The sequence below is a fragment of the Stenella coeruleoalba genome, assembly GCF_951394435.1.
Source record: "Stenella coeruleoalba genome assembly, chromosome: 5".
NCBI lineage: Eukaryota > Metazoa > Chordata > Mammalia > Artiodactyla > Delphinidae > Stenella > Stenella coeruleoalba.
In genome coordinates this window covers 73,932,116-73,947,166 of record NC_137150.1, presented here as the reverse complement: position 1 = coordinate 73,947,166, position 15,051 = coordinate 73,932,116, and the positions used below count along the sequence as shown (strand labels likewise).

General features: G+C 36.5%; 1 protein-coding gene across 1 annotated transcript in view; it reads right to left on the bottom strand.

Moving 5' to 3' along the window:
- Positions 1-15,051, bottom strand: part of OSBPL11 (oxysterol binding protein like 11) — a 99,323-nt gene that overhangs the window by 43,915 nt on the left and 40,357 nt on the right. Inside the window, exons 6-7 of the mRNA XM_079923163.1 lie at positions 10,056-10,257; positions 6,069-6,214 (exon numbers count right to left, since the gene is read on the bottom strand). Of these exons, the coding sequence (XP_079779289.1) occupies positions 6,069-6,214; positions 10,056-10,257 (348 nt within the window). The remainder of the gene's footprint in view (positions 1-6,068; positions 6,215-10,055; positions 10,258-15,051) is intronic.

The window sequence follows — 15,051 nt, the reverse complement described above, 5'->3', positions numbered from 1 at the left end:
CGGTGCTTTGTGACCACCTGGAGGGGTGGGATAGGGAGGGTGGGAGGGAGGCGCAAGAGGGAAGAGATATGGGAACATATGTATATGTATAACTGATTCACTTTGTTATAAAGCAGAAACTAACACACCATTGTAAAGCAATTATACTCCAATAATGATGTTAAAAAAAGAATAAAAGTATAAACATCAGATGAAGACATTTATATTGGGCCTAAATGAATCTGAGAACAGACAAAAATCTTTCTGAAAATACAACTTCCATCACTTGGCCATGGAACAGATTTCCTTCAATGAACCCACTATCACTGACATTGAACATATTGTGGTTTTGTCATAAATATCACACATAAAACACACAATATTTTGTGAAAACAGGATTTTTCAGAAAGAGTGAAAATGTCTCACCTGAAACTTAGGCTTTGCAGGCTTTGACTACCTGCCAGGGGACCCTACCACTACCTATATTTAAGATGTTTTGAGAATTAAATATTTGCCCTATTTCTAAGCTAACACTATAAAAGTAAAATTTTAAAGTGACTATACATGTCAAGTCTAACTTCTGTAATCTATATTTAGATATTCACGCATCCTTGGAGTTGTCAGGAAGAAACTTTGGGGATGAAGAGAATTCTAGGTGCAGGTACAGAAAACTTGTAGTTGTTTATGCAGTCTTAATGCCACAAAATGTTCTCTGCATAGTTCTTCAATCAATAAAACAACTCCTTGATAAACCAAAAATGTTTACTCTCATCTCAATAGGGTCTTCGCTCCAAATAACTGGTTAAGAGAAACCTAATTTCTTATTTCTATTTAAGCAACAAATAAAAGTTTCAAATCCCAAGATTCTATAATCTTATCAGATGTCACTTTCTGGGCTTCCCTGGTGGCGCAGTGGTTGAGAGTCCACCTGCCGATGCAGGGGACGCGGGTTTGTGCCCCGGTCCGGGAGGATCCCACATGCCACGGAGCGGCTGGGCCCGTGAGCCATGGCCGCTGAGCCTGCGCGTCCAGAGCCTGCGCGTCCGAGCCTGTGCTCCGCGGCGGGAGAGGCCACAGCAGTGAGAGGCCCGCGTACCGCAAAAAAAAAAAAAAAAAAAAGATGTCACTTTCCATGTTTATGTGGGCATGGTGTCCCATCTCTCTCAGTGGTACCTCTTTTCATTACCTTTGTGCAAGACAGACTTCATGAGTATATTATCTTTGGTATTGTATTAAATTTTAAGTTATGAGGATTTTAAAAAGAAAATGATTCTTCTAATGTCTCTGCCTTTAACTTTCTCTTCCCATAACCAAATCCTGTCAAACAAGAAGCCCATCTGTTCTATATAGCTAGGCAAAGAAAACCAATCCTAATCAGGTATAAAATCAAGAACTTAATGTTCTCAAAATATTAAAAACAAAGTACAAAACTTGGTGACACAGTTAAAGAATAATGGGTTTCTGGTTATTCTTTTGCCTTTGTTTTTCTCCTTTTTCTTCTCTCTCCTTCGAACAAAGAAATCTTTACTAGCTCAAATTCTGATAAATCAATTAATGGTCTAGTTCATTTCTTCAGAGACCAAACACAACAACTGTGTATATCAGAATTATTTCTGTTTTTATGACCTTGAAGAAAGATCCCAAAGGCAAGTTTTTCAATTCCCCTTTTCAATGGCTAGTAAGTCTGTCAGGAACTATTTCCTGTTTTCTACCCTAAGTCAGATACACAATATAGTTTAAGTATACCAGTGAATGTTTACTCATTATGAAACAAGGGAAAACCTGATCATCCCTCTTTATATATATGAATTCCAAATATAACAATTTTTCATTTGAGAAATGTTGAGGGGAAAAAAACTAACAGATCTTAATTAAATAATGTTCTCCAACCTTCTGAAAGGTACCATTACATTTGAGGTCAGAACCTAGGACACAGATTAATAATGCAAATACAGCCTTAAATATTATTATACACAAAGTTATACACAAAGTTTACTTTGTGGTTTCCTCTAATGAAAATAATATTAAACTAATGAGATAAAATATAATCTGGTATGGGGATGTATGTATATGTATAGCTGATTCACTTTGTTAAAAAGCAGAAACTAACACACCATTGTAAAGCAATTATACTCCAATAAAGATGTTAAAAAAAAATCTGGTAGAAAAACTGAAAGAATACAGTTTTTGTTGTTTTTATAAAAATAGTCAAACCACTTACTAAAATAGAAAAAAAAAGGAATTCTATTCACGATTAAATACTGATTCTAAAGCATGATGTGAATGGAAGAATTTGGAAGCTCTCTTTTCTTTTTGAAATGGTCCTCCTTAGAGATTGTCATACCTTTCTTAAAGAAAAGCTTAAGGTTAGGGCTTCCCTGGTGGCGCAGTGGTTGAGAATCTGCCTGCTAATGCAGGGGACATGGGTTCAAGCCCTGGTCTGGGAGGATCTCACATGCCGCGGAGCAACTAGGCCCATGAGCCACAACTACTGAGCCTGCGCGTCTGGAGCCTGTGCTCCGCAACAAGAGAGGCCGCGATAGTGACAGGCCCGTGCCCCACGATGAAGAGTGGCCCCCGCATGCTACAACTAGAGAAAGCCCTCACACAGAAACGAAGACCCAACACAGCAGAAATTAATTAATTAATTAATAAACTCCTACCCCCAACATCTTCTTAAAAAAAAAAAATCTGGCAGAAAAACTGAAAGAATAGTTTTTGTTGTTTTTATAAAAATAGTCAAACCACTTACTAAAATAGAAAAAAAAGGAATTCTATTCACGATTGAATACTGATTCTAAAGCATGATGTGAACGGAAGAATTTGGAAGCTCTCTTTTCTTTTTGAAATGGCCCTTCTTAGAGATTGTCATGCCTTTCTTAAAGAAAAGCTTAATAAGGTAGGGCTTCCCTGGTGACGCAGTGGTTAAGAATCTGCCTGCCAATGCAGGGGACACAGGTTCGAGCCCTGATCTGGGAAGATCCCACATGCCGCAAAGCAACTAAGCCCGTGTGCCACAACTACTGAGCCTGCGCTCTAGAGCCCGTGAGCCACAACTACTGAGCCCACGTGCCACAACTACGGAAGCCCGCTCCTAGAGCCTGTGCTCCGCAACAAAAGAAGATACCGCAATGAGAAGCCTGCGCACCACAACAAAGAGTAGCCCCCGCTCACCACGACTATAGAAAGCCCATGTGCAGCAATGAAGACCCAATGCAGCCAAAAATAAATAAAATATAAAATAAAATAAGGAAAGCTTAAGGTTAAAAAAAAAGCATTACAAAAATTCAAATAAACATGCTCAAACATATAAAATCCCTAAAAACCCAGAATGGTTAGCAAATACAGTGGCAAGGCCTGTTGAATTTCTAGGAATTCATACTATTTGGAGATTGCATGGCAGAGGGAAACCCCAATATTCTGCAAAACTCATACTAATCCCATTTTTTTGTCTTCCTGATTTCTGACTTGGACACTAAGGAACTGTGAGCTTCATTCTAGCCTCACTGAGGTTTACCTCCTCTATCACTTGACAGCAAAATTTCCACTACTGTAATGTACGTTTTGAGCTTGCATTGACACTCATATTCCAAAGAAGGCATATGTGAAATTTTTGAAAAATTCAGGTCTTTTCTGGTATGCTTGAGTGGAGTCTAATGTCTTTTGTAATTTAAAAAATAAAAAAATCTATGCACTTATTTTTTTCTATTTGCACTAGGTCATATACTTGGTCTACTCAACATTTCAAAAGATTTGGAAATTCAACGATCTTCTCCTCCCCACCTCTGTGCCCCATCTCTAACATATGCCTCTATCCTGACCTCCAACATGCTTTGTACTCTCATTTAGAAGTATGAAAATGTTGGAGTGTATGACCTATAGTTTATAACTTTTCACTTGTAAATTACATCTCTAGTCCTGATCTCTCTCCAAAGCTTTGGTTACATCATTTCCAGTTGCTTTTCATATACATTAACAATCATATGTCCTCTTCTCAAATAAAATTCAACATGTTCATAAACCATACTAAACCTTTTCTTGCAAAAAGCTCTTTCTTCCTAATTTTGCTAGCTTTGCGAATGGCACCACAATTTTAATCATTTAGTCTCAAAAACTTGGAGTCATCTTTGATCCAACCCTATATCCAGTCAATCACAAGCTCAATTGATTTTTCGTTTGAAATGCACATTACCTATTCATTTGTCTTCATTTCTACTTCCATAGCTTTCTATCCACACTTTAATTCCAAGTCATATCTATAACAATCTTTTTAAACATATCGCATCCCTCTCCATGCTCATGATCTCATCATGTATCACATTAAGACTAAATTCTTCTGCATGGGTTTTATGTTCCTTGGGGGCACAGTTTACACTGTATTCTATGGAGCAGTGCTCAGGGGATTATCATTCCACATAGCATGCAACATGAATGGTCATTTGGATTTGTAAAATCCAACAACCCTGGGGTCATTTTCCATAAACCCGGTACTCTGCTGAATTTATTTTATCTAAATAACAATCTTATAAGGTATTACTACCCCTGCTTTACAGATGAGGAAGCTAAGCATGGTTAATCAATTGGCCCACATGTTAGTAAATGACAGGACCTGGGTTCAAAATCATCAGGCAAGCCTTTTCTGCAATAAGTACACACGCCTTAGTATCCCTGCTTGTGTTACTCCCCCATCTTGAGATTCCCTTACTACTATTCTTCTCTTCAAACCTTGTCTCCTTTCAAAGCCCAGTTTCAATTCCACTTTCTCTCCAAAGCATTCCTCATCCACTCTACTCATATACCTCTCTTCTTTCCCTGAATGCCCACATCCCAAGAATCTAAGTGATATCTATTAAGATGAAAAAAAATAAAAAATACTGCTTTATGTTATCATCTCATTGTTTCAGTATATATGTGTTGTGACTCTAAATAGATTTTAAGTCTCTTCAGTGAAAGAACTGTCTTCTATTTTTGTGTCTCCTCTAATTCTTAATGTTGGACTTGTCACATATTAGCTAACTTAATGAATACTTACTAACTTCTTGACTCCACAGATGAATTAGTCAAAAAGCTATAGGAAAAAAAGGATTTTTTTTCTTTCTTCTCCCCCACCCACCCTACTGCTACTGCCTGCCTCACTGAGTCAAGACCTTTGCCAGCTTTGGAAGTCCCTGTGTCATATGTTTCTCTTAAGAAGTAATTTGCTGTTATAAAAATAACCATAAACCATGCATTACTCTTGACTCAGTAATTCTAGTTGGGAATATAACCTAAAGAAATAATCCAAATAAAGGGGAGAAAAAAAAATAAAGCAGTAGACAAAATGATAGAGCATTATTTATAAGAACAAAAAATAACAAACAACCTAGACATTCAATAGCCTACTTCAACCTAAAAACTTTTATTATATAGGCCAGAATAACATATAAGAATACCTATGAGAAGTAGCAAGTAAAAAGAGCTTAAAACAAAACTATCTATGTAATTATGATAACCATAAATATAACAGATGTAAACTCAAAAGGCAAAAAACCAGTATGATTTGTTACAGTGGTGGAACTATGAATAGAAGAAAACACTGTTTAGCTTCTGAGAAATGTGGACTTAATATTACTTTATAAAAATATTAAACCCTAAGACTGTGTGCTATTTTAAGTAGACTAACACTTTTAAAAATTGGTTTGGTAAAGTGCTTACTATCAACAAAACCTTAATGTTAAACTTTTAAACTTATGAACTTAATAGTAAACACCTAGTAAATAATGTTAAATTAAGAAATGTAAGAGATAAATATCATGCGAATAATTTTCTATTAGAAAAGCGATTTTCCAGAAAAAGAAAAACATGCAAATTTCATTTTTTAAATACATTTATATGAAGCAAAAGTAAACTAAAACTAAAAAGGCCACATAATTTAACCTGGAAAACTATGTACAAGTTTTACACAATAGACCCCTTCCAAAGCCAGTGCAAAGTAGAACAACGTCTAGAGTATGCTCTCATTATGTTGATTTACATGTCCTGACAATGAAAAGATGCTTTTCAGTGATTTCTAATTTTTACTCCAAAACTCTATGTTCATATTACCTTACCCTTGCTAATAGTCCAGATTCTGCAACGCACTGCTCTTCTGGGACTGCCACTGGTTTACTCTGCTCAGTTGCAAAGGGCTGGTCAGCTCCATTTTTATAGTGGTTTGATAAAGGTATCTTTGGTTCTAACCACTCGATTGTCGTTCCTGATGAAGTAAGAGAAAACTTTCGCTGAAACTTGCTCATAATCTGGAAAGTTCAGCAAATGTGGATTTTATTAAACAATTTTCTTTTGAGCCTACGAGACTAAAAGCAATTCAACCTGTTAAGAGACTCTGCAAGACAGTGACTTGTAGCTCATTAGCATGAGCATCACGATTGGGTATTTCACAACACAGCAACCTGCAACTTGAAATCAGATACCATTTAAATGAATCAACCCTGAATAGGACTAAACTCACTTCTTATGCAAATCTATGAATCATAAAGTGTATTCCTACCCTAACAGTTGATTTGCTGGCCTTTCTGCATGAACCCTGTCCCTCTAGTATGACTATGCAGTTAGGCTAAAGGAAGTCACAATTACAGGAGGAACCTGGGACTGTGAAACAATAAAATCTGCTTCAATTTGGGGTTGAACCTTACTCTCAGTAGCAATTTTCTAACTAATCAAGATCTTGATCTAATTTAAGAATTGCAAATACATGCCCATTATGTTTTTTCCAATCATATAAAAAAGCTCCATATACTTTTAAACTGAAAGGCTCTCCTACTGAATAAATAATAGCTGACCTAGTGAAAGATAGTGGTCACATTTAGAGACCTGTCATCTTCTCAATTAATGACTCAATGTCTCTTATTACCCTCAACTAGTTTAACAAAGTGGATTCTATGCCTAATCAATAATGGAAAATGTTCCATTTGATTTCAGAGGCTGATCTAGGTTTCACAGGAAACTTGGTTATATAGTGCTACGTTAAGGGATGCTCAGACTACCACAGCAGAAATTAAAAGGAGTATGGAATTTACTTAGTCTATAACAAAATCCCAGACTTGAGTAGAGGAATTAATTACAAAGTACCTATCAGGCTACCAGAGCATCTTGCCTTGCCACTCAGTTCAGTTTCACTTGGCACTGGCGGGGGGATTCATAATTAGGGGAATGCCCTCATGGGGTCTCTTTCAAAATTCCAAAGAAATGAAACCACTTTGTTCCTACCTTGAAATGTTTATTTTTAATATCAATATCTAGATTTCCTTACTTCTCGAAATAAAATGCACACAAACACCAGACTTAAGAGATCTGTTTTAAGAGATCACTCAACTGATAAACCATAACAAAACTCTTAATCAAACCAATCATTTGGTCTCAGGACCCTTCTACATCAATAATCACTGCTGTGCTTTTGTATAATATACATTAAGACCTCATGGGACTAAACACTAATTTTTATTCAGATTTCATTGCTTGGATCATTTCAAAATTTGAGTGGGAAGGTAATTCAGTTTTTTTTCTTCACAGTTTTATCTTCATTCTCAACTGACAAGAATAAATTTCTACCTACTTAATTTGGAAAATATGACAATTTATGGTGAGAAATACCAGTATTAGTTAATTCTCTCAAATACCCATAAATCTGTGCTCCAAAAAATAGTGATATGGGAGAATACCTTTTATTTCAAACACTTCTATAAAGTTTACAGTGTGTTTCGCATTTTTAATTAAAAAAATACAAATTTATATTGGGCATGCTTCATTAATCACAAAGCAATCATTTAAAAAATAAGACTATTAATTTAAACTACACAAATGAAATTCTAAGAATTTTAAAAATTACACAGTATTTAATTAATCAAGTATTTATTTATTTTTTTAACTGAAGTATAGTTGATTTACAATATTATATTAGTTTCAGGTGTACAGCATAGTGATTCAGTATTTTTATAGCTTATACTCCATTAAGAGTCATTATAAGATAATGGCTATAATTCCCTGTGCTATACAATATATCCTTGTTGGTTATCTATGTTACAAACACCTATCTTCAAACAACTATGAGGTAAAACAAAAATTAAAAAGAAAGAAAGAAAAGCCTGGTGGGGAATGTACTAATAAATTCACGGGGGCAACTTCTGCTTGGTAAGATAACATATGATTTTTCTTTCAATTGCATGGTAGTTTCTAAATTTTTTATAATGAGTGCTTTATAACAGGAGAAAATTTATATTGGACTACTTATAATTCCTCTAAGACAACAGTCCATGCTCACAATGCACAATTTAGGCTTTTCTATCTCTTTGGAATGCCCTCTCCCCTACCTCCCACTCCTGAACTAATTGGTTTTCTTAGCTTTTCTGTGCCTTTCCCAGACTTTTTTTCTACCAGAAGTGTTAGTCCATTCACATGTTCTCCCACAGTACTTTGTTCCCATTGTAAGTGGCACTTTACATATTATAGTTAACTATTTACATGTTTCTTCCCCAAGTGGACCATGAGTTCCTTAAGTGGAACATACATAACTTATTGGCCTCTGTAATACTGCCCTGACCTATATCTACAATTGCCATTAGCTTGTTATTGTTAGCTTGAAATATTGAATTTAGGCACACGTGAGGATGGGATTCATACCCTATCCATATCAAGATCTGACTTGGTAAACTTTTTCCTGCACAAAGTCTCAACATCTTCCTCAAATATCTTTCTTCCACAAGCAAGGGGAGTTCCTTGGATAAGAAAACAATGAGTATTGGGAAATACTAAGTTACTACTATTAATACAATGTGATGGGAGTGGGGGAGTTGGGGAGATGTTGTTAAAAGGGTACAAACCTGCAACTAGAAGATGAATAAGTCCTGGAGATCTAATGCACAGCACAGAGAATGTAGTCAACAATACTATATTAAATATTTCAAAGCTGCTAAGAGACTAGATCCTAAATGTTCTCACTACAAAAATGACAGGAAATTCCCTGGTGGTCCAGTGGTTAGAACTTGGCACTTTTACTGCCCAGCCCTGGGAAACTAAGGTCCCGCAAGCTTCATGACATGGCCAAGGAAAAAAAGGAAGAAATAAATAACAATTATGCGATGTGACTGAGGCATTAGCTAACACTTTGGTGGTACACAAATATATAAATGTATTAAATCAACATTTTAAACTTACACAATGTTATATGTCAATTATATCTCAATTTTTTAAATGATGAGCTTATTCATCTCACTTAATAGAAAAACTCATTTTTTGTTATCCCATGCAATAACCTTCTTTTCCCCAGTAAATTAATTTCAACAAATAGGTGCTCTCAAATACTAGATGTACATCTTATTTTTCAAACTGAAAGGTGACTGACAGACTTTATTTTTAAAAATTATTTATTTATTTTTGGCTGCGTTGGGTCTTCGTTGCTGTGCGCAGGCTTTTCACTGCGGTGGTTTCTCTTGTTGCAGAGCATGGGCTCTAGGCGTGCGGGCTTCAGTAGTTGTGTCTCACAGGCTCTAGAGCGCAGGCTCAGTAGTTGTGGCACACGGGCTTAGCTGCTCCGCGGCATGTGGGATCTTCCCGGACCAGGGCTTGAATCCGTGTCCCCTGCATTGGCAGGTGGATTCTTAACCACTGTGCCACCAGGGAAGTTCTAGACTTTAATATATATATATCTCAATATGGAAATAATGAATAGTGGACTAAAGCAAAACTCAAGGAATCATTCCAACGTTTCTACTTTGATTGTCAAGAGAGAGTGATGCCACCAACTTTAACAGAAATATAGAAGACGTGAGTTTTGAGTTCAGTTTTTGACATGTTGAGTTTGAGGTTTCTAAAGGGATATGTAATTATATGAGACCTAAAATGGTTTTAGATTTGAAAAAGGACACAGTTAAAAAGACTTTGTATAACATTAGTGATAATTAAAAACCCAAGAGGCTTGCTGGTTTTCTATTCGTTTCGTTTTGATTAAGATTTTCTGGAGTAGAATTACAAAGGATACAGTTGGTCCTTTCCATGTTTTGACCTGCAATGTTAAGTCCTACCTTTAAGCAATAACTTACCTGAAGGCAATGAGCCCTTCTGATGTGATGCATGCTGCAACTGGAGAATATGAAAGCAGTCGTTTAAGCAGTTCATAGTTGCCATGGAAGTAGCCTTGAGCATTAAGAGATCCTGGTCCAAGGAACTAAGATGGCCAGAAGCAGGAAGGCATTCAATTCCTCTAATTAAGTCTCTTTGTTGTCCTTCAGCATGAGACATCATCTAAGGAAAACAACAATTCTGTGTGTCCCACTCAATTTCTGTGTAACATGTATACATACAGTTGCCATTTTAATAACAATATTCTGTATAACATGTAAACATACAGTTGCCATTTTTAGGGCATATTATGCCTAGAAATCTATTTTCAATTTGTTTGGCATTTAATAGTGCTTCTCAAAAGACGGTAACTTTTGTTGGCAGCTACACTTTCTCTTTGGCAGAAACAAAGATCAAAAGACTTCCACCTTTATATAAATTTCTTTAACAGTATACATTTATATAAGTCATCAGAAAGAACATTCCAGATCATTTTTCATAGCAGCATTAGATATTTCACTCCAAAGTAAAAATAATTCCCAGTCTGGGCTCTCAACCACTTTATTCACAGCACATCTGGACAGGCTCAATTTGAACCTACAGTGAAATCATGATAGTTTACATGCTTCTGCTTTCCCAGTCTAACTTTCTGGTCCCATTAGGTTGATTTTAAGCAAATACTGGATATAAGCTTTTCAAGCTAAAAGAGTTCAATACGCTTTTTGATAGGAGGCCTATCTATACAGTTCCTAACAGAGTCAGTGGAATAACAACGACGATGAGCAACCCAATTTTTAAAAATGAAAACTGAATTTAGGGGCTTCCCTGGTGGTCCAGTGGTTATGATTCCATGCTTCCACTGCAGGGGGTTCAGGTTTGATCCCTGGTGGGGGAACTAAGATCCCGCATGCTGCCACATGGTGCGGCAAAACAAACAAACAAACAAACAAAACCCCGGAATTTATTATGCTTAATTATTTTCAATTGTGAGCAGGAGGTTCTCAGATTGTCCACCCTTTGGAAATTATTTTAACTCAAGAAACTCTATAGTGGAGAGACAGACTCCTTTAGATTTCAGAGACTCTGTTCCAGACAATTTTTAATACAGTTCATTGGAGGGCTAGTGAAAGAGAGATGTGAAATGATCCTACCAAGCAAATTAAATGTGTCATATATGAAACAGCCCCTGAAAACACATGCGTAATACTGGATCAAACAGTCACCCTTACCAGAAAAAAGGGTTGTTAAATGAAAAGTGTGGGTATGAAGGTATCTATACAGATCTTCTTCCACTTACAATGGTGTTACACCCCAATAAACCCATTATTAAGTTGAAAATATCGTATGTTGAAAATATCTTAAGTCAAAAATACATTTAATACACTTAACCTACAGAACATCATAGCTTAGCCTAGCCTAGCCTACCTTAAGTATGCTCAGAACTTTTACATTAGTCTACAGTTGGGCAAAATCATCTAACATAAAGCCTATTTTATAATAACGTCTTCAATATCTCATTTAATTTATTGACTATTGTGCTGAAAGTGAAAAACGAATGGCTATATGGGTACAGGAAGGTTACAAGTGTATTAGTTATTTACCCTCATGATCACATGGCTGATGGAGAGCTGTGGCTTGCTGCCTAGGATCAGGAGACAATATCCTACCACACATCACTAGCCCAAGAAAAGATCAAAATTCAAAGACCGGTTTCTACCGAATGTGTATCACTTTCGCACCATTGTAAAGTCAAAAAATCGTACGTTGAACTATGGTAAGTTGGGGACTGTTTGTGTGTGTGTAAATGTTTTTGTATATAAATGCTAGGACTAACTCCCAATAATCCAAAATTATGAATAAGTACAAACACTTTGGAAAATAGTTTGGTAATACCTACTAGAGTTAAATATATAGAGCTAAATAAATATAATCCATGATCCAACATTCTTAGTTACATAACCAACAGATATGTATGTGTATATGTTCATCAACTCAAATGTCTATCAACACTGGAACGAATTAAAAATGTTAAAGTATATCCATATAATAAATACCGTGCAGCAGTGAAAAGAAAGGAACTGCTACACTCAATACGTAAGTAAATCTCCAACATATGCTGACTAAAAAGAAGTCATACCCAAAGGAGCACATACTTTTTTTTTTCCATCTTTTTTTTTCATCTTTTTTTATCTTTATTTTTCATCTTCATCATTTATTGGAGTACAATTGCCTTACAATGGTGTGCTAGTTTCTGCTTTATAACCAAGTGAATCAGCTATACATATACACATGTTCCCATATCTCTTCCCTCTTGCATCTCCTTCCCTCCTACCCTCCCCATCCCACCTCTCCAGGCAGTCACAAAGCACCGAGCTGATCTCCCTGTGCCATGAGGAGCACATACTTTTTGATTCCAGTTTTAGAAATTACAAAAACGGGCAAAATAAATCTATGGTATTAGAAGTCAGGATAGTGAGGAGGATGTAATGATGGAAAGGCATGAGAGGGTCTTCTAAGGTGTTGGTAATATTTAATTTTTTGATCCAGGAGGTAGTTACATGAAAATTACAAGATGCACACCTGTGTGTCAGGTTCTTTTATACCTGGATACATACTTAGAAGGTTAATTAAGAACTGGGATGAAGATCAAGGGAAGGGGGTCAAACAGATCCATTAGGTTTACCTCTGGTCTAATGAAAAGAACTTCTATGGCTAATTAAACGGAGCAGAAAGCCAGATAAGAAACTGTAGACAAAATTCTATAATTAGTTGAGGCATAAGCTCCAAATTTCTAGAGACAGTCTTGGTTTATGCTTAGAGTCCACTGTAATTATATCTAAACCTGTTCCAGTTTGAAGACCAAATTACATACTTACCCTATTTCTTCATTCTAAAAGAACTTCTTGGTATGTAATTAGAAATGGGAAGCTTGTATCATGCCTCTTTTGTATTTCTCACTGGTCTAGGGGTCTTTAATATAATTGCTCTTCCCCTCTGCTTCTAGCAATGTTATAAGCAAATACTAACTTTTACACTTGTCAGATTTCTTAAACAAGTCACGGTAAGAGCTAGTATTGCTGAGGGAAAAAAATACTGCTCAACTATATCTGAAACCAAACTGAATTTATTACTTTCCAGGCAAGGAAGAACTGTTCTTCCAGAACAAATCAAAGAGCTAATCTTATACAGGTTTTTTGGGGAATTACAACATTCAAGGATGGGTTGACTTTAAAAACAAAAGTAACAGAGTGGAGGAAGTATGGCCCTTAGGGATTAACATTCAGAAGTAAGTATACTAAAACAGGGCTGTTAATGACTGAATTGAGCTGGTTAAACAGGCTCCATGTTACTTGCTAAGAGCTTCAATCTAGAGCCAAACAAGAGGCTGTTTTACGCTTTCTTTCTTTTTTTAAAATTATTTATTTATTTTTGGCCGTGTTGGGTCCTCGTTGCTGCGTGTGGGCTTTCTCTAGTTGTGGTGAGTGGGGGCTACTCTTCATTGCAGTGTGTGGGCTTCTCATTGCAGTGGCTTCTCTTGTTGTGGAGCACAGGCTCTAGGCGTGCGGGCATCAGTAGTTGTGGCACGCGGGCTCAGTAGCTGTGGTGCACAGGCTTAGCGGCTCTGCAGCAATGTAGGATCTTCCCAGACTAGGGATTAAACCCGTGTCCCCTGCATTGGTAGGCAGATTCTTTTTTTTTTTTTTTTTTTTTTGCGGTACACGGGCCTCTCACTGTTGTGGCCTCTCCCATTGCGAAGCACAGGCTTCAGACGTGCAGGCTCAGCGGCCATGGCTCACGGGCCTAGCCGCTCCGCAGCATGTGCGATCTTCCGGGACTGGGGCATGAACCTGTGTCCCCAGCATCGGTAGGTGGACTCTCAACCACTGCACCAACAGGGAAGCCCCAGGCAGATTCTTAACCACTGCGCCACCAGGGAAATCCTCTCACTTTCTTTCTTGAACTTAGAGAATATAACTTCTTATTCTCACCATAAGAAAAACATTTGAAAAACTGGACATTTAAATTAAAAACACCTGTTCACTTGACTACACTCTTCAGAGAGCATAAAGGAAAAAAGGAAAGATGTACACTTATTATCTGTATACTTTTCTATATTATGTTATAAGCCAATAAAAGTTTAATAAAGGAAAAATCATAAGCAGGATACTGACAACATAAATAATCAGCTATCACAACATAACACTTAAGAGAAGAAAGTGTTTCCTTGTGCAAATGGCCCAAAAAAGCCACTTGCTAGTGCTGATGTTAGAAGTCAAGATGCCTAAGAAAGTGATGTTCTCAACTAGAAAAAATAAACTAAATTATAATTATAGTGCAAATGTTAAAATTTGGTTATGGTTCTTTCCAAAGCAAACAAATGAGTTGATCATATATTTACAATGAAATAGAACTGATTGTGTGAAGCTGTTTTAGTGATTGTTCCTGACATTATGAAACCAGTTCCTCAAGAAAGAAAAAATGTCAGGAAAGCTGAAAACTTGCTTAATCTGTGTTTTGTAGCTAGATATGGCAAATATGGTGATAGTGTACATCACTTAAGTGGCATCTAGTTTGTCTGAAAACCAGATGAGAATCATGATATTATTGCTTGTATTTTAAATGTCTCCCTTACTAGATTGATCATGTTAGCTCCTCCCAGGGTACAGCATAGTACCAGCATGAAGCATGCACTGATTAATGGAGTGATTGATAAACTGTACTAATAATAAACAGTAAATACTAAAATAGATCACTTTAACACTTTAGTAATAAATCTATGTTCAAGCACAAGATGACTCTATTCTCAATAGTCAGTTGCTTTTGCCAACTGTTACTTTAACTATTGCCGGACTTACCCATGGGCTTTGATTAAAATACTCCTTTCAAACTCACTTTGAATTATATCTTTGCATTACAACCTCCTGGAGCTGGATCACTCTAGAACAGCATCTCAAACAGTGCTCTGCAGATTCTTGT